Source organism: Ostrea edulis, chromosome 4 (assembly GCF_947568905.1).
Source record: "Ostrea edulis chromosome 4, xbOstEdul1.1, whole genome shotgun sequence".
In the NCBI taxonomy this organism is placed as follows: Eukaryota; Metazoa; Mollusca; class Bivalvia; order Ostreida; family Ostreidae; genus Ostrea; species Ostrea edulis.
In genome coordinates, this window is record NC_079167.1 from 45004207 (window position 1) to 45026158 (window position 21952).

The following is a 21952-nucleotide window of genomic DNA, read 5'->3' on the forward strand; positions in this document are numbered from 1 at the left end:
TTTTTTACAGTCAGATATAGATAATCACATATACGGTGATTTACCGTATTTCACCGAATATATTTAATACGCATCCCCTTTTGCAAAGTTTTGGGGCCTGTAAATTGTGGAAATACCATTGTTCGTGTGTACAATCGCATTTAGCTTCACGAGAAATCTTTGTGGAAAAAATGCAGGTTCTCAAAAAAGCATGCACTAGAAATTTGTATACAGTGCAGCAAATTTGTTTTGTTTTTTTAAGAAAACGGCAATATTGTCCTTATACATATGGAAAGCCAAAGGGTTCAATATTCTATCTTTGTAATTATGTATTTGTTGTTCCTAAATGCGCCATCGGTTCAATGTAAATAGAAAAATGTTAATCGTTATCTTGACATTTGTAGTGCATAACGGTATATTCGTCATTTGAATTGCGTAAGATGTAAATGGAATATATGTTTGTGTAGATGTGTAACAAGTGAATGCATTATTTATTTAATGTAAATTTGAAATTGGATCTTCGTCATCCGTAGTTGAGCATTTGCACATTGTAGTTTGTTAAGCCTATGCGAGTTGTGGCAAATGTGTTTTGGTAATCCGTCCGATGTTAGTTCGACATTCGCATTTGCGCAATTCAACATTTGTAAATTGTTCTACCCTTATGACGACAGAGGGCGTGCGCTACATCGTATCTTTTCGGAAACAGACTATAGAATCATATAGGAGGACCAGTTAACACTCGGGACTACTTGGGTGTCTAGCACACTCAACATTAACCGGTTGGCGCCAAAAGTCGTTGAAAATGTGCTGCTGAAGTAGTTTGATCAGAGACTTGATGTAGAACATTGTTGTAAGCATCAATATAGATGACTGGACTGATTTTTTCCATGAGTTTACTTTAAACAAACAGTGTATGCCATTTAGTAACCATATACCACCAGGGACGTTACATTTATTTGTGCAAGACCAAGAACTCTTGTACATATTTGCTTTGATTGGGATTGATTTTCGTTTTCGCGCCCCTTCCCCACCATTTTTACATTGCTGTCACTGAAATACGTAATTCACAATATTAAATAGTTAATATGTACATTGGGTAAGAATTCTAAAACACGTTGGGGGGGGGGGGGTGTATTATGTCTATCTTTGCAAAAAAAGTGGAAGGGGTGGGGGGTGGGGGTGGGCTAAGCCCCTCCCTAGTCCCCCCGGTTCCGACGCCTATGGGTTTTATATTTGTAAACAAAGTGAATCAGTTATTATTTACCAGTTGTTTTCATTAAATGACAGCCAACCATGAATGTAACACATTTAAAGTTTTTATGTAATAGACCAGTGGGCTATTTTTCCATAATTTTTACTAGGCCAGGCTATAAAACCAGTAGCCTGAGCCATGGCCTAGATTTGAATTTTACATTATTTCCACAAGCACTTGTTTCGTATCTGATCACCCCCTTCTTTTTCTCTCCACAAGATAGCTACCTCAATTTCAGACACCAAAATTCCAAAACTCCTATATTTTTGTTAAAAATGTATCATTAATCAACATTACCGGGGGTATTTTGATATAGTTTAATTTGAGATACTTTTCTCCTGTCAAAGAATTGTTCCAGTTGTCCTCTGTCAAGCCTCTTTATTGTAAACCACTCATTTTGTCTGTTTAAAGCAGAAAAAGAAACATTATCTTTTTATTTCATAGTCTAGCTGTTAGAGGTTATTTATAAACCTTGTTGGCCACATATAGAGTCCTTGTACATATATGTAAATATACGCTTCCTAGACTCTAAATATTTAGAGGATGTAGAAGTATTCTTGCACTTAATTTTTTACTCAAAGTAAACACGAGAATAGAGGGGAAACAACTGAAAATCCCATGATACAGTTAATTACACTAAAAAAGAGTAAAAATTCCATTTTTAGTGTAACAATTGCCCTGTTAGGGAATTGTGTCCAACCTTTTAAACAGTCGTAGTCAGGGCCGTAAATTAACCTTCAATTTGGAGGAGGCAGGAAATTAGGCGGGGGTCTGGGGGCCGCCCAGACGCTGAGCACATTTTGTGCACACTGAACACGTTTCGTGCAAAATCCTTGATTCTAGGGCCTTCTAAGATGTTACTTGACTAACTCATTCTAAAAGAAAGATTTGGAATGCTTTTTAAGGGAGGTATCATGTTCTTAGTTATTGGAAACAACATAAATTCTAATGAACTTTAAATTTTAATTTTTTCTGGCTCAAAAGTTGGAGGAGGCAGCTGCCTCCTCCGCCTCCATGTAATTTACGGCCCTGGTAGTGATGAACCATCGGAATATTTTTTCATGATTGATTATCAGTATAATCGGACGCACTATAATTGATTAATAATCGATTAATTTCAAGTCTTAAATTTGTTTATTATTGAATGAAGAATGAATTGGTAAAGAATTTGGGGTGATTTCTGAAATGCATTTTTGATGTATTTTTTATCATTGGATTCATTTATCAAATTAATACTTATGAATTAGTTACATTCACAGAAAATAAATGAAGAAAGCATGAGAATAAATTACTTTAAGTTATATTTTGATTAATCGATTATCAAAAATTTTAATAGATTATCTATAATCGGGGGCCATTTCGATTAGATTGTAACAGGAAGGGAGAAAATGCAACGGACCAGACCGGGATTCGAACAAGGGCCCCCTGAATCTTTAGTCAGGTGCTCTACCAACTGAGCTAACTGGCCACTGAACCCGGCTGACCGCTACATCCCTCCCTCCTTAAATGTCTTCACAACTGAAGACATCATCAACCCAGAATCTTTATCCCCTGTCAGTTCCAGGGGCTGGTCTACGGTACCAAATGTAACAGGAAGGGAGAAAATGCAACGGGCCAGACCGGGATTCAAACCCGGGCCCCCTGAATTCTCTAGTCAGGTGCTCTACCAACTGAGCTATCTGGCCACCGGCGATCGAACCCGGCTGACCGCTACAAGATAATCGAATTTTTCTATTAATCAGTACATCGTCGGAGAAGAAACTCTACTTATGATAAAAAGAAGGAATGAAACTCATAGTAAAAATATGGTATGAATTTGCTTATCAAAATATCTTCCTTGCACAAAATAAAATAATTTACCTCGGACTTCGAAAGGCCGGGAAAATAATAGCTCCGAGGGAATGTCACATAAACTGGTCCTCCAATATGATTCTATAGTCTGTTTCCCCAAAAGATTCGATGTAGCGCGCGTCCTCTGTCGTCATAATGGTAAAACAACAAACAAATGTTGAAATGCAGTAAACGAATGAGCAAATTCGAATGTCGAACTATCATCGGACGGATTACCAATTTTTTTTTACTGTAACTCGCAACTGCAATGTGCAAATGCTCAAATACGGATGACAAAGATCTAATTTCAAATTTACATTGTAACATTGACTAAAGTTTAAGGAATTGATTTGCTAAACTTTTTTGTTGTATGGTATCTTCTTACAACCACTGTGGTGCTTATTTGAGGGTTTTCTGTTGTGATATAAAGTACTATATGAGTGTTTTCGGTGCTTTTATTGGTGTTTTCGGGAATTACCTGGTGTTTCCGGTAATTCCATGGACCGCTTCAAGTCTCCATAATTCTGTTTTTAACATCATGAAATTTCTAATCAGTTAAAATGATGTGCAACAGCTCTATATTTGTATAGCGACCGTCGTTGAGACCTGCCCATTTATGTAATGTTGTAGAACACAACTCTCCATAATGAGTTACTGCAATCCCAGTGGATGCAGTGATCGATACACTCTTTCCAAGAGTCCTTAAATTCTTGACAATATTCCGAACTAAAAAGGTTTTCCCTGCCCCTGACTGACCGGTTATCAGAATGTTGTGACCTTTACATGCAAGGTCGTATGCTACTCTTTGATCTTCATCCGTCCCAATGAAACATTATACCAAAATTACAAAATTCGCCATGACTTACCGTGCATGTCCAACCTGAGCAAATTATCGAGTTTTTTCTCCCTCGGAAGCTTCGGCCGTCATCGTGTGGCTAATGTCATTCGAAACATTAGTCTGAGTTATCGTTCGTGCACTTCCGGGCCGTTTGATGCAGAACAGCGAAATTTACCCCAGTTGTGAGTGATTTGATTAATGTAATAAATATCTGCGAGTTTTAAAAATATAAGGAAAACACAAAAGGAAAGAAGAATGTTAGACCAATTTATTGATGTATGCATATCCAATGTTTTGACTTTCTTTGAGTGAAAAAAAAAACAGGCAAACTTTGAACCAGGTGAGACAGACGACGTGAAAAGAGTTGCATGCCTTCTCTCCTTATAATGACTGAGAACGTGATTTTGACTAATACGTAACAGAGACGAAAAGTAACATTTTTGGGTGATCCTAAATGCATATCTACAAAACATACGAAGAAAAAAATATTTGGTCGAAAAAAAAAATTAATAGTAATAATTGGAGGGTGATCATGATCCATGCACCAAGTGCCCGTGATGCAGACAGACAAATTTTGATCAGAAATGCCTTCGGCTCAGGTGAGCTGAAAACTATCAAAATGATAGAAAAAGTTGTTGAAATGACTCATATATGAAAATTAAAGAAAGAACAGCACTGATAAATTTCACTATTTGCAAGATAAATGGGGCATTCTAAGCAAATAAACATGATTTTATTTGGTAGAGAATAGTTGAATTTTTATGTCTACATGATCGGGTGAAACAATCCAATCTACATGCAAAGAATGTTTACAAACAGCAAGGAAAGGCCATCCTAGAAAATATAACGTACAGACAAATAACCTCTTGTCTCTACCTGTTTGAGAAACAGCATACATTAGAAATATAGCATGTGTTCCTTTTCTTTAATGATACAGATCGACACTTCTTTTCAAATATTCTATAGGACATCTTTTACTGCCATCTATATTCTGTTTCAATCATTTGTCTCAAGAATACAGATTTTTTCTTCTAATTGACTACAGAGTTTTAGGAATGTAATACAATTTGTACATCAATACCCTATGATTCTACAAAAGTATAATGAGATTTTTAAATCAACATCTTTATGTACTCTTGGGTATATATTCTACATGAATATAAAAATATCTTTTATAAAAAATATACTAAAAAGATTTGCATAATCATAAATATACATGTATCTTGGTAACTGTTGAAATATTCTATGTGAAAAGATAGCATCATGTGAAAAATAAACCTGGACAAATATATTTTAAACAAGAAATGCATCTTGCAGAATAAATTTGCATCACCAACACACCTAAATATTTGAATCAGCCATCTTTTACTACTATTTACTAGCACTAGTAATTTCAATATATACGAGGGTCATTCAAAAATATGTAGACTTTTGCCATATAACTCTTTTTCTGAATGTCATATTACATTTAAAATTGGTAGACATAATCAGATAATAAATGATTTTAATTATATTAAAGAAAATTCAGATATGTTACAATATATCAAAAAATATTTCAAAAATTAAAACCAAAAAAATTAGTTCACATCGCATGGTAAAATTTTGTTATTTACAAAAATGTATCATACATATATAATGTTAATTGTCAAATCTCTAACAAATGGCGTTAAATCAGAATAAAATTTATATGTTCTAGCAGAAAACTATTCATAAGCAAAGATTTGAATTATTACGCTAAGGCGATTAATGGAAATCGATTACAGAAAGCAGGTAGTTCTCTTTCGTGAAGGTAAAAAAACCCCATGACATTGTGGGGAATCACGGAGCAGTGCATGGCCATAAATTTTTGTGTTGCAATCTAGAAATCTCCAATAGTTAAAATGTGGAAGAAGCGGATAATGTAAAAAGCGAGTGCTTTAGTGTATAAATGGCACAGACAATTTTCTTGTGGTAGATCGATCTATATTGGATGACGAACGTTCTTGTAGGAAACAAATCATTTGTGAAGAACTTGTCAAAAGAATAAGCACCGTTATGGAAAATGATGGCTGCGTTACTGTTGCAGAATTAGCAGATATCTTTGATATTCAGAGCTCCGGCACCGTCTTCACGAGAAGAGTTGCTGTCCACTGGATGGCGCCACAGGCTGCGCGTGACATGTAATAATAATAAAAAATAATAATACCATATTTATATAGCACCCTTTTCATACACCATGTACGCTCAAAGGTGCTTTACAAATGTAATGTACATTATTACCCCGGCAGACCTTATATCAATCTAGAACTTTCTCAGCCTCCTAGGAAGCATACAGTGCAAGCTGCCATTACAAGCGCTAGAGCACTAACATTCTAACAATATCTTTCACTGTCTATAGCCAGGTACCCCTTTTACACTTGGGTGGAGTGAGGAAATTCATGTAAAGTGCCTTTCCCAAGGACACAACGTCAGCCCTGCCGCGGCCAGGACTCGAACCCACGACCTTTCGGTCGAGAGTCTGACGGCCTAACCACTCGGCCACCGACGGGAATATTTTGAGAAACTGAAACATGACGCTGTGTTTTTGACATAATGATGTTCTTGTCGAAAGAACATTGTTTTTAAAATTATATACAGACTCTGAAGTGTGCTACTACACCTCCAAAGCGTTTCGTTCTGTGCAAACCATTCAGCGTTCCATGCAGACATTTTCAGTGTTTCGTGCATACCATTCAGCATTATGTGCAAATCGTTTTGTGCAAGAATCGTTCCGTGCATGATCAGGCCACGCCCATAGAAATGTGCAGATCGTTCAAACCACGCCCTTAGAAATGCACAGACCGTGCAAGTCATTTCGACATGGGATGTAAGACAGGTAAACATATATTGTTGGGAATTTGAGCAATTATTTCAAAATGTCTCTAAGACGGGCTTTCAACAGTGAAAATCTGCAAATAATCGAAAGAAAATCATGGATACTATTTGATCAAATAGAATGAAACATCCCAGGTCAATGAAATAAATGATTTAAAATATACATCTATCTATCGATATATACATGTATATATATGAAAGAGACATTGTCTACTTTGTCTATTTTTCAAATATACACGATATATATATATATTATATTAAAAAATTAATATATCATATAGTAAAATTATATGAAAGAGACACTGTCTACGTATTTTTTGAATGACCCTGTATGTACATAAAATATACAGGAAAATGAAATATTTTCAAAGATTACTCTTCATCAAATCCATCACATTATTACCTTGCTATAAAGTGCATGACAAATGCTCTAAACATGTAAATGTAATACCACATTATGATAGTGTTATGGTTTTGATATTGGCACTACAGTACTGTATGTTGGGTAATTTTGGCATATTTGAGAATGCTGGAAGATGACGAAAAATCTGCAAAACTAAAATGTCATATTTCATTCATATGAATCACAATCGTATAAAATGAGAATCTGCCAAACCAACATTCTAAACTAATTAAACTGCAAATTCAAAGAAAATTTAGAATAAACAAATTTTCCTGATGGTAAAATTATCTGAAATAGTTAACTGAGTGACGAAGCCTTGTATTGACCTTATGATCCGACTGGAGCGAAGAGGATAGGTAGGTAGGTAGGTAGTTAACTGATAATTTGTGAAGGCTCTTTTACTCGATTCTGTACGCAGCATTTGCAGTTATAGAGAATGGAATAAAAACCTTGAATTTATAACAGCGGCGAGCCTGAGAATGGACTAGACAAGAAATTGTGAAAATAACTTGGAGGAAAAGCTTAAAGGACACATGGCATGTTACTAAACTTTTTAATTTTTTCAACAAAATTAATTCTTTTCAAGCGTAAAACTACTTTACATGTGTTTTGAATGAAATATCTTGCTTACATGTAGTTTTTGAGTTTGAAAAATGAAATTCAAATCCTTTACTTATATTTTACATGCCATGTGTGACGTCATATGCAACCTCGAGCAAGAGGGTTTGAAAACAGTTGTTAGCCATTTCATATACAGATTAGATTTAATCTACAACAAGAGGCTCATGGGCCACATTGCTCACTTGGCCATTCCGTTCTTCAGCAGTTGTAATTTTTATCAATCTTTATTCCCATGAAAATTTTTCATCCCATATTGTGGCCCCAACCTAACCCTAAAGGATCTCGACATAACTGAAAATGTATTCACATATGAATAGGCCTCAATAGTTCTGAGGATATTTAGTAGGTTAAACTATAAGGTCACAGTCATAAAGCTTAATGAAAGGTCTTGCCATCAGAAATCTATATACAAAATATGAAAGCCCTAACTTAAATAGTTCAGGAGATATTGAATAGGTAAGATTTTTAAAAGTAGGTCAAACTCTAAGGTCTCACAGAATTACAAGGTCTTGCCATAAAGAATCCACTGTAGTATATACAAAATATGAAAGCCCTACCTAAAACATCTTCACAAGTCAAGGGTTATTGATTCCTTACCTCACACTAACCCTTGACATCAGTCACCATTCAAAACATGGGCTCGAAATGGAGAATATGATCGGTTTGCAGCCTGTAGCCAATCAGACAACAGCTTTTATAATTGGTCGAAAATAAAACTAAACACACATGGTGCGGCATCGGCAACATGGTGTAGAATTTGTGATCGTCGATTGATTTTCGGAATCTAATCTTTTTTAAAGAAACAATTAGACGAAGTTTTAAAATACCAGCCACATGAAAATGATGGATTGCCCATGTATGTTTGTCGATTGTGTTTCTACAAATTGAACAAGTTATTTAAAACTGAAATAGATTAATAAATAGCTACAACGTTTAAGGGATGATAACGTGAATTATTAATTACATTACATATAAAATCAACACGCAATGTTCATGATGATAAGAAAAGTACCCCATGAAGATCATTGTTTACTTTGTTTTTGCTCTTACCAAACTTGCAACTAAAACAAGGAATCTCATTGGATGATTTAATTTTAAATTAGCTTATTGCGCCATCCTCTGTCCCAAACCCATGTTTTGAATAGTGACTGATGTCAAGGGTTAGTGCGAGGTAATGAATCAATAATGCTTGACTTGTGAAAATGTACCTAAAATAGTTCCAGATATATTTTATAGCTTATGTTTTCTTAAAAGTAAGTCAAACTTCGAGTTCCAGATCACAAAGTCAAAAGCAATGATATAGTATGAAAGGTTTTGCCATTTGAAGCATATATATAAAATATAAAAGATCTACATTAAATAGTTCAGGAAATATTGAATTGGTCAATTTTTATTGAAAATAGGTTGAACTTCCAGGTCAAGGTCACAAGATCATACACCATTGCATCACACCAAAGGTCTTGCTGTGAAGAATGTATATACAAAATATGAAAGCCCTAGCTTACATAGTTCAAGAGATATCACAAAAATATTTTTCCTATATATCAGCATACATAAAACTTAAAACCCCTATTCTGGCCCCACCCTAACTCCGGGAATCATGATTTGAATAAACTTTACTCTGTCAGAAAGCTTTCATGTAAATTTCAACTTTTCTGGCCCAGTGGTTCTTGAGAAGATTTTAAAAGATCCGTTCATTTGAACAAACTTGGATCCCCTTCACTCAAGGATGATTTGAACCAAAGAGGTATAGCGCATTTGCTGACGAAACGGCCGACTCCGAAATCTAAATGGAAAACACCGGTTTCCAATAATAGACTGGCGTGTTGTATTTAAATATAAGGCCGACGTTTTTTATGTTTCGTTAACCAAGATAAATAACTGCAGCACTTTTAATAGATTTCATCAGTTCAGATGCCTTTGGTTGATAATTCGAGTGTTTAGGTTTGCTTAAATATCATATGACAGTTGCTACATGAGTTTTTATATTTACTTTTGAGAAGTCAAACTGTATAACAGTTCTTTTCCTCCCTTGATCTATTTTTGAAGATGTGCATTTGTGCCCCTTTTTCTGTAGTATTTGTTTAGCTTTTCGTCAGCAACATTACAGTTTAAAAATCCTGTGCACACAGGAACATGTTAGTGTAAACAAACGGAACTACAGTGATCTTGGAATAATTAACCTTGCAAATATTGGAAGTTGTGATGAAAATGACTAATGTTTGTTATAATATATGTATCACATTTATAACACACACACACACCCTCTCAAGAAAAGGACCCCAAAAAAATGAAAAGCCCCCCCCCCCCCCCTCAAATAAAAAAAAAAAAAAAAAATAGATTGGGAAAATATTGGACTTGAACTCGGAATGTACCCAGGCATGTAAGTTTAAAGGTTTAACGTTTGACAGGCTATTAAATCTCAAGGTAAATTATGAGAACGATTTTTTCATATTTATCCATTTTCAACAAATTTCCTCAAATGGATTTATGTACAGTCTTACTCAAGTAAAACAATTTCAGTGTTTTATTTCTGGTTTAGGGTGGCCTTTTGCAACAGTTTGCAATTTTTTATGCCCATTACGTTACATCTACTATATACTCTATATAATCACGGTGATGTTTATGCTTATCAAATCAAGATACTATCAACATATAGATATCTTTATTAAGTAATTTGGGTTAACACAAGTATAAACTGACATTGTATAGCAGAATATTTACAAAAAATGATATTCAAGAAAAAAGTATTTGTGTAGGCGAAATTGCATACCAAGTGCGCTATACTCCTTTCATTGAAATTGGCCAAGTGGTTTTGGAAAAGAAGATTTTCCTATATATATCAGCATATAAAACTTTGATCTTCTATTGTGGCCCCACGCTATGATCTGAACAAATTTGAATCTACTTTATATCAGGAAGCTTTCCATTTTTATGGAACTGGTTCTTTATAGGAAGATTTTCCCTATACATTTGCATGTAAAACTGATTCCCATCCTACCCCCGGGGGTCATGATTTGAACAAAATTGAATCTCCACTTTCATGTAAATTTCAGCTTTTCCAGTCCAATGGTTCGTGAGAAGATTTTTAAATAACCCCATCCTATTTTTGCATTGTTGCGATTATCTCGCCTTAATTTGCACAAACTTAGGATGCTTTGTGCCAAGTTCAGTTGAAATTGGCCCAGTGGTTCTGGAGAAGAAGATGAAAATGTTAAAAGTTTACGCTGACAGACAACAGAGAAATTTTAATTAGAAAAGCCTTCAGCTCAGGTGAGCTAAAAAAGCCATTTATCACGTTAATGGCTTGTAAATAACATTGCATTAGGGCGTTTTGTGTCGTTTAATGGTGTACTAGCTGTCAGTAGAGAGGTTCAAGTTTTTGAAGGAAGGTGTTAGGGAAATAGACGTGGATAATTTTTTGTTGGCGCAAGGACTTTGCCATACCCCCCCCCCCCCCGAAAAAAAAACCCCAGTCATCTTTGCCAATGTACTTTTTCAAAAAGCAGTTGGACAGAGACGAAGATAAATTGCGAGAAAATGGTTATATTGAAGCTAAGCACTGCTAGACCCACAGCATATGTATTCTTTACTGATCTGCAAATTCAATACACACCCCCACCAACAAACCTTCACCTTGTTACAACACATAACTTTAATTGTGCTCCCAGTTTCTACCAACTGATAGATTTACAAAAATTTTGAACATGAAAAAAATAAAATAGAACTTTCAATTATAAATCATTAAATATTGTATTTCCTAACTTTAAAAATGAATTATTATAATATTTTCATTTTTCTTAAATGAACTTGAAACATCAAGAACAGTATAATGCCGTGCTCCCACTTTCTAACGACGTGTAGTTCACAATTCAAAATTCATAGTAATAAAAAAAATTGCTTTATCCAAATAAAGTAATAGAATTTCGACTTTTAATTTGATTTTTTTTTTCAAGAAATGCACCCGTGACACTGTAGCCTCGTTGTCAACGATGTAACGCATCATAATTTGTCTTATCCAAAAATAAATAATAATTCCACTGTTTATTTAAAAAAAAAACCCACCAATTACAAATTATTAAAGGCATAACATTACCAAATAGTGTTTAGACAGCGATTCATGTAAAAATTATTTATTCACAATTACCGACTTCATACTCGCTTTCCTTACTACATTTGGGTATTTATATCGCTATTTGTATGCACTGGAGGCTAAAATATATAAGACTTGGGAAAATTTGTCAACAAGAAATAAATATTGTCCATGGTGAGTAAGTTAGGCCCCTAAAAGCTGAATTTTAAAAAATATCATGCGGCGTCACAGTACCGCGTGACTACCTAACTAATTAACGAGACTTTTTGAAATCGGGGCTTAGATTTAAAACCATATTGTGATTAATTATTGCGATATTTCCGCGAACTAACAATTAGAATTAATTACTATAAGCATAGGAAAGACAAAATACGTATAATTTTGTATACTTTGGAAACATGCATGTGTCCTTTAAAGGGACTGATTCACGATTTCCCCCAAAATTTTGTTTTTCACTTTTAATGATCAAAACCTACTGTCTAATGTGTTTAAAGGATTTCGCATAAAAAATAAGGTTAAACATTATCACAGACGCTCGTTTTAGAGAGTTTGTTATTTGTTTTGTAAACAAAGATTGCGGTATCTATTGTTTACGAAATTTTCAAAAGAAATGGATATCCATCTAAGTTTATTATATCTTTCACATTTCAAGCATTCTTTGGGTAAAATGTGTCATCTGAAAGTTAAAATTTGTGACTATGCAAAATTAAGATGCTTTATATTACAAAATTAATATTTCACTGGTTTGTTTGTTTACATAAAAAGACTCGTCTTTGTTTACATAACACAGATTCAAGGCTAAAATATTGCTTTTATTCTTGCATTCAGAAGGTCAAAATTTTAGCTGTCAACATTAAAGAGTTTTATTTTTAATGTTTAACATCAAAAATGCAAAATATTTTTTTCAAAAATCGTGAACCAGTCCCTTTAAGCTGTATATAGTACATTTACATCATTGACATTCTTAATATCTATCTATCTTTTAGATTGAGTGCTTAGTAACATTGTGTACATAGGAATATTTAGGACATATTAATATAGACTACAATACTAGTAAGAAAACACATTTCTTAGAATATTTTTTTTGGAATCACCGTATATACTCGCCTATAAGTCGTTTGTATAGTTTTTAAGTTATTTTGGAGGGAATTGCCATTGACCCATTTATAAGTTGGTCTAACTTTTTTAAAAAATCGGTTGATAATTTCAAATCAATTCTCTAATGTTTTTTACCTGTGTTTCAAATAATATTTTGAGAAATGTGCCGATGTTTGATATTTTTATCTTGACAAATCAATTTCATATCAATACTCTTATGTATTTATCTGTGTTCCAATATTATTTTGGGATATGACATCGATATTTAATTTTTTATTCTCAACAAATTAAACAGTTACTATTTTGTTAATTTCGTCCATGTTTTTGTTGTTTAAAAAATACTAGGATATACATTACAACGTCCAGAAAAATACTAATCTTCTTAGGACACTCCCATAAGTCAGACATATAGTTTTGGACCAAAATTTAACTCCAAAAAAATCCGACTTATAGGCGAGAATATATGGTTTGAGGATAACCTGCTTTATATTCTAAAGGACACAAGACTAGTAGTGGCCATATCAAAAATCCAAAATGATGGCAACCTTATGAACGAAATTGGTATATCACTAGTAAATAAAAAAAATGAATGTTCCAAAATCACCTACTTGCAAGAAAATTATTCAAAATTTCAAAAGGATTTAAAAAAGAAATTGATTATCAGCTTCAATTCGTATGAATTGATATTTCTCTTTTAAATACGAGTTCTACTTAGAGTAGGAGCTTTGAATCTTTGGCGAGCTGAGCCAGACTGTAGGTTGGAACAAGTCCTTGACCCTCCATGAAGTCCATCTGACAAGACAGGGGAACATCAGTACAAGTCAAGGCTAGCTTCATGCAATTATCAGCAAAGTAGCTGCGTAGGTCCCGGTCCAGGGCTTCCTCAAGGAACCGTCTGAGTGGGAGAATATGACTCGTCCAGCCATCCCACGATGTGAGGAAATCCTCCACAATGTGATGAAGAAGTTTGGGTGAAGGGAGGGCATCCCTCAAAGGTTTCTTTCGCATGTCCTGCTCTATAACATAATATACAGTACAATGAGAAAAGCTTTATATCAACTTGGACATTGATTTGAAGAAACTTTCACTAGCTACCTGAGAATGCTTGCATATTGATGAGACCATTATACTGATCCTGCTGCTCTTGATAATATTCTTTCCTACTCATTCTTATGTAAAACTTTGATTCCCTATTGAGGTCTCATCCTACGTAATAATTTTCATTTTTTTGTTATCAACATTATTTTGTATTGAGATAGCTTTGTCTCCAAAAGCCTTAATTGTCTCCCATACATGGTCACAATATCCTTCGAAAATGTTTTTTATTTTTTCATTCTCAATGATCAAATCAAAAGTCTATTGTACATGTTTCAAATGTGCAATGAAAATTTTGAGGTCAACAGTTTGCTTTGATCAGATCTAAAGAACTGTGAACGACAGTATTGTTTCGCTGACGACCTTCTGATCAATTTTTAAAAGTTATCATTTTTAAATGATTTTTTAATGTCAATATAGAATATGAATTTTCAAAAAAGTTGATTTAGTTGACAAAACAATTGAAAGAGAAATAATTCTATAATTTGGGTTAAAATTAAAACCACGCATTTCACTATACTAAAGGAATCAATGGAAAAAGGAAACTATTTTTACTTGTTTACTTTGTTTTTACTGCGAAGCGGTTTTTAAAACTGCGTAAACTGTCCCAACTTACTTTATATCGTATAAAACAAATAAAAATTACTTTCATTCCTTATAATTTAATCTAGTAAACAGCATTTGATATTATTTGGTGGATGATTTTAAAGAAAATATAAATTTTATATGACGCAGACCAATATCGCCACAGCAACAAAATGGAAACTGAATAGCCAAACGCTTTGTTTATACGATATAAAGTATGTTGATAAAGTGAAATGAACCAATCAAATTGTGTGTAACAGGTAAATTATTATGGTATGTGGGTCAATATCAAATTTTGCAGATTTTCCAGTCACTCCAAAAAATCTTGTTAATAAGCTATGTAAATGGGAAAAAATGAATATCCACGAATCAAGTATAAATAAGGTGTCATATTACAAAGCATATTTTTATTTTTTGTCATACATTTAAAGAAGAAAATTGACCCCAACCTACGGAAATTGGCGTTTTGGGGCTGTCAATAAATCCCGACCTTCTCTTTCAGGTACAATACCATAATTAATTTCATATTTCATTTTAAAAATAAACTTGCACCATGTAATAGCGTACTTTCTATTGAAATTTTTCATGAAATTATGATTCTGAACTTTTGACAAAATATCATGAGAAGGTTAAATATTCATGTACAAAAATTTCTATAAGTGGTGTAACAGAGATGTAAAATCTAAAAATACATTGGGAAATTGATATCAAATTGATGTGTGAATACCCCCTGTCATTAGTCACATCACTTCCTGTCACCAAAAAACAATGCTTGAAACAGTGTGATTTGTGATTGTGAAATATTTTCAGTTTTGGTAAGTTTGGTTTAATGAGTACAGTTTAAAACAAGTCAATTGTGTAACACTGATTTCACAGATAATTTTCAAAATAGAAGCATGGGATGTTCATCCATAGTTCCTATTATAGATATAATTTAGATGTAGCTTGCTGGTATCTGTATTTAATGAACTCCTAAGGCTACATCACATATTTAACCTCAATACAATTCATTGGTGTAACTGTCAGTTGTGTAACAAAGAATAATGTTACACAACTGAGGAAAATTGTAACACCACTGACATATTTGTATTATATGGTAAAATTCTAAATAACCAACAATGATAAATTAATTGATTTAGTTTATTTAGTCTCAATTAACATTATTATCTGCAGGTAGGTCATTTTGGTCAAATTAAAGCCATCATATGAATATATTAGATATCAGATATTTCAAGTGTTACACTATTGACTAAATTTGTTATACCACTGACATTACAATTTTCTCAAGAAAAGACAATGGATAAATGTTTAATGTTATAACTTTCTACAATTTTTCTTTTATTTTTAATAGAAATTGCGAATTTTGGGATCATTGCAATGCATATTCCATTTGACAATTGTCTTAGACTATTGAAATTAGCTGTATATTTTATGTAACACCAATGACTAAATTGTGTTTCCATTGACAAAATAACAAGTTATGGAGTTTATTAGAAAATGGTATAATACAAATCATAATTAAGGTCTAGTTTCTTTGATTTTACAGAGAACACTTTTTATAGAATATACCTTTCATCAAATTGAAGAGAAGGGAAAGGGGGGGGGGGGGGGGGGGGTATAGACCTATCTCCAGTATTTGATGTTTAATTCTGTCCAAGTTATGATACAATTAATACCAAAACTTTCATGAGTAATATGTAAAAATATAATAACAGACACCTGGAAACAATTTCTATAAATATTCCTCAACTAGCACTTAATTACAATAAGAAATGGTAAATTTTCTATATATTCCTTATAATGATGCAATCACTAGGGGACCTCAACGTGCTGTGCGCCCTCTGGATTGGGGGGGGGGGATAACTCGTGCTGCAATGTGAAAAATGGATCTCATTGGAAAGATAGTTATTGAAACACACTGAACCAATGTCCATTTGCAAACACACATGTAATCACTATGACCATTTGACCCCATCTACCCCTACCCCATTTCCAATTTTGGTAAAAGACACCTGCTCCTTATAAGTATCCAATTACTTTAAAGTTAGTATCAAAAGCATTAAGGAAAATGTTACTTAAAGGATTTACACATACACACTATATGCTAAGTTTGGTCCCCACCCTGGAGTCTGACTGAATCAGAACCTTAGTCCTATACCCCAGGAACCATGAAATGTACAATTGTGGCAGAGGACTTTCTGCTCTTCATGAAATTTAGTTTTCCTTACAGATTTGCGGTTATAAAGAAAATTTTTGAAACTAGGTCAATTTTTGTTCATCCCGAGGCCCTAGGGGTGCAGGTGTCCTGAAATTTACAATTTATTCCCCCTTGTCCCAAGGATGCATCAGAATTTGGAATGGTAGTTATCAAGAAGTTAAAATTGTTCAATTGTTAATGTACAACGCATGGCAACAGACACAGACCAAAAGCAATAGGTCACCTGGTTAACTCAGGTGACCTAATAAAGATGTATATTTGAAATTTGTCTTTGGTGTAAGTATGTTGACACTTTTAGTGATTACCTTTGACATAATTTAATATTGCATATGTAACTTACACAAACACTATGATCAGTGGAGTAACGACAATATAAGTGGTGTAACACACACCTTCATCATTTGTACTACAAGCAAAAATATTCTTGTCCGATTTCTTTTTCATTGAAAGGAAATGTATGAAATTATTCAAAGGAGTGGTATTGATTCATTTTTAGCTTTACTGTTAAAGTGTTTGGGTCCACTTCTGTTATTTTTATGTCAGTGGTGTAATTTACTTGTCAGTGGTCAAACACATTTTGTCATTGGTGTTACATGAACAATTTTCTTGATCGCAGACAAAGATGGTCATATATCAGTATCAAACTTTTCTTAAAATAAGATTTAAATGAATCTATCTAATCTGTAATAATATTTTTGTGTCATTTTGTAATAATGCAGGATCATGTTAAAAAGAGGAAGGTTTTTAAAATAGTGTCTCAGATATACCATTTTGTGTCAGTTTAATTATAGAATTACTAAGTTTTTTAAACATCAGACCAAAATATATCAATTTTAATGCTTTTTTGCAATTATTTATGCCATTTTCAAGTATATGGCATTATTACTTATCCTTTTCCCCCTTTATTATATATTTGTTACACCATTGACAGATTTGTTTTACCTATTCACAAAAAATTAGGGCTTTTTTTTTTTTAGGATTCTAAAGCTCAAATAAGGAAAATAATGGCTGTTGTAGAAAAATAAGGACCCGCTTGAAAGCCTATATTATGTGTGTAAAGAACATTGAAGCTTGAAAACTAAGACAATATTCATATCAAGCAAGTTCTTAACCTGAGAATTTCTTGCTTTTTTCTGTCATCGCCATGTTGGATTATGGTTACCACAGTAATAGAATGTTGGTTAAATACCAGTGTTTATCAATGCTGTTTCTATTTTGTTTTGTGCCTAAGAAATTACCTCTGCAGTGTAAGTTTGACCTTGCCCGTTGACCTTGAGAAACAATAGGCTTCCTCCTCTTATCACGGAAAACATATTGTCTGCCAAGTTTGATGATCCTAGCCATATAAATACTAACATCCACATAAAAGATTGACAGACAGATGTACTGTCAGGGCTCGAAATTAACATATGCACGCCCGTCAGTCCGTGACTGGTTACAAGTCTGGCGGACTGACATACATTAGTTTTTAGTCAGTCCAATGGGACTGCGGTTAATTTTCTAAAGCATCATTTTGGAAAATATACTTATGAAACCTTATACACACATTTGGCATGCTTCAATATGAAAAATATATCAGACAAATCTGATTCGTAAATATAAATCCCACATTTGATATGTTACAATATTGTCTGAGGCATATTGAGTTAAATTTCATTTTATAACATTAACGACATATGTTTAATCATTTCTGGAAAACGCTTTTGGATTGGTAGATTTTTCTGCGGACTGGTTGAAATTATACCCCATCAGTCCGGCTGGACTGGTGACGTAAAAAGTAAGCTTCAAGCCCTGTACTGTGCCACACCAAAATAACACAACCCATCTATTAAGAAAATATTAGTTCTAAGATGGCTTTGTTGAATATCAAATTCAAGATTTCAATACATTGTAACTTTTCAGAATATACTTACACCAACACATGGGGAGCATTATTCTCTTTAGAGAAGTCGAGAGGCATACCTTCATGAAGGCTATGCCTCTCGACTTCTCTAAAGGGAATAGGGGACACAAAGTTTGATTTTTTCTTCATGATTACCCAGGAAAGTATGACTTTAACCTTGAGAAATTAGAGGCATCTTTTTCTCACCATGTTTGATTATCCTACCCATATGATCATCCTCTAGGTAGTAGACACACACAGATACAAAGAAACATTACACCATACCACAATAAAACTTATATATCTATCATAGATGAATATATGTGTATCAAGTTTTATTATCCTACTGTTTGATATGTTAATGTGCCTACATAATTACTTGTGTAAGTTTAACTTTAACTCAGGGAAAACATATGTATCAAGTTTTGTGATCATAGCCTTAAAAGTACTGTTTTTATCTGAGTTAAAAGTTGCTCACAGATAGATACACTGTACCATGCCTCCTATCAGCTTATTCAATACACTACTATTTTTAAAAAAAATCTTCAGACGTTTTTCATTATGAAAACAAATTATGTTGTTATATATAACAGATTATTTCATCATCATAATATTTAAATAATCTCATTTTATTGACGAAATGTCACATTGCAGTATGTGTGGTTATTCCTTAAACAATGGTACTAGTTAATAACATTACTCCTCTTCATTTGGTACAACTTGACTAAGGCATCACGAAACTTCCATTTCCTTTTTACACCAAAGTCACAACATCACGAGCTAGTCTTTCCCGCCATTCTATTTAATTCCACAACTATCGACTTTTGTTATCTCAAAAAAAAAGAAGAAAAAAGATGCCTCCCGTATGTTCCAAAGTCCATAATCGCAAGAGAAGAGAACAAGGGTACGTGACGCCGTCCAGAGGACGAGGGCGCGACCTATAGCCAGACGCACCGTCGGGCCAAGCAGGCGGCCCATGTCCACATCGACAAACAACCTATAGTGCCATCAACAATGTGGCCACAGACGTAGCCGGACCCTCCAACCCCGAAAACACTGATTCTTCGGATAATGGTGAGTCCAGCTTTATCATGCTGAATATTCAGCATGCCCCAACAATTAATTTCGATGGCCCAGATTTCAATGTTCTAGATTATTGACCCTGTATGGTTACCAGTGCTTTTGACCCGATCAGCTCACACGTCCCAAAGACTCTTAAAAATAAAATTTGGGAGGGTCAATTCCTTGACTTGTCTCTCCTCTTAAAATCCGCCAGGGAGTTAGTTGATGCTCATACACAAGGTCAAATCCAAATACGCAATGGCACTATGTGATTGGTCAAGCAAAAGTCCAACACTTTTTTAATAATAGACAAATGGACATCGGCCTTTATAATATTCATTACCATTACGCTGGAGAAATATAGAACCAGAGCACAGGAATTATTAAAATACCTGAGATGCCTGACTAGCAGCCTCTCGATCTCCGGGCTGGTTCCGGTACGATGAGCAATTTCACCTACTTAAGGCAGCAAACCCCCATACGTCTTGGGGTCAGATTGATTGTTTGATGTTTTTCCGCCACACTCAACAATTTTTCAGTTATCTGGTGGCACCCAGTTTTTATTGGTGGAAGAGAGAACCCAGATACGATATACCTGGGAAAAGACCACCGACCTTCCGAAAGTAAACAGGGAAACTTTCTCACTTAATTTTGATCGCGATGCTCTAACCACTCGGCCACGGAAGCCCCGGGGTCAGATTAACAGCGAGCTCTGGTTAGATTAACAGCAAGCTCTGGTTGCTGTATATTTCCAACAGCAATATATCCCAGGCTCCAGACAAGTCCAACTCACAGGGCAAAGCCATTGCAAATGCTAATCAAGTACCAGCCACATGAAACAAATTGAACGCCCAATACTTCTACTCAGTATTGTCATTACTATAATGAAAGTACAGCATGCAGGTTTTACCCAAATTGTAGGTTCAACCATTCATGCAGCACATGTGGCGGACGACATCCAGCAGCAAAGTGCAGGACCATTAAACAATATTAACCTTGTCGCTGCTACTACTATATTAGGGAAAACCCCACTCAATCTCAACATTCTGTCCGACTTTTTAGATAATTATAAGTAAAACAACGCCATTGTTAATGGCTTTACTTATGGTTTCAGCTTACATTACAAAGGTCCCACATATTACAGAGGCAAAGAGGCTCACAAGCCTTATCGGTCACCTGAATACTAGTGAAAAAGTATCACTACTTCCATGGGCTATGAAACCTAGAAAAAATTTCTTGTTCTGAATATCTAAGCTAAATTCTAATGTTCAGCAACAGTATAAAACAAGATGTGTTCTTAAAACTTCACTGCCTTCAAATTAAGTGCATACACTGATGAAAGGCTTTAAATAATAGGTGTATTAACATTAAAACATCAAAACATATGACTAATTTGGACTCATCCTTAAGTCATAACCCTGGGTTTTGATTGAAATTCACCATTTTTTATACATCCTTTTCTGCTATTCCTAAGTATGCATTTAGATTTTATACAGTATCAGCAAACTTTCACATAAATACTATATACTAGGTGTTGCCCCACCCTGGGGTCAGAACTCTTACTCCTGGGATCATCAGATTTACAATTTTGGTACAAGACTACCTGCTCCATCCATTTAGTTTCAATTCAGTATCAACAGCACTAAAGAAGATGTTACTTAAGTGTTTTACACATAAACACTATATACCAAGTTTGGCCCCGCCCTGGGGTCAGAACCCGTACTCCGGGGATCATGAAATTTACAATTTTGGTAGAGCCCTTCCTGCTCTCCATCACCATGCATTTAGTTTTTTCTTACACGTGTGCGGTTCTTAAGAAGATTTTTGAAAATTGGCCAATTTTGGGCAGTTTTTGCCCCGCCCCATAGGCCCCAGGGGTGCAGGAATCCTGAAATTTACAATTTATGTCCCCCTTGTTCCAAAGATGCTTCACACCAAATATGAAGAAAATTGGAATGATAGTTATCAAGAAGTTAAAAATGTCTATTGTTCACACATTTAATAACTGACCATTTTGGCCCCACCCTGATACCAAAACCCCTACCCCTGGGATTATCAAATTTACAATTTTGGTAAAGGACTACCTGCTCTTTCTAAATATCTATTTAGTTTCAATATAGTATCAACAGCACTAAAGAAGATG

General features: G+C 34.4%; 1 protein-coding gene across 2 annotated transcripts in view; it reads right to left on the reverse strand.

Annotated features, from left to right (window-relative positions):
• Nucleotides 1-4152: 4152 nt before the first annotated feature.
• The window catches only part of LOC125671003 (FAD-dependent oxidoreductase domain-containing protein 2-like), a 147895-nt gene continuing 130095 nt past the window's right edge, over nt 4153-21952 (reverse strand). For both annotated transcript variants that reach the window (XM_048906479.2, XM_048906478.2), the window contains one exon: nt 4153-13983. In XM_048906479.2, coding sequence (XP_048762436.1) covers nt 13679-13983 — 305 coding nt within the window. In that variant the 3' untranslated portion in view covers nt 4153-13678. The remainder of the gene's footprint in view (nt 13984-21952) is intronic.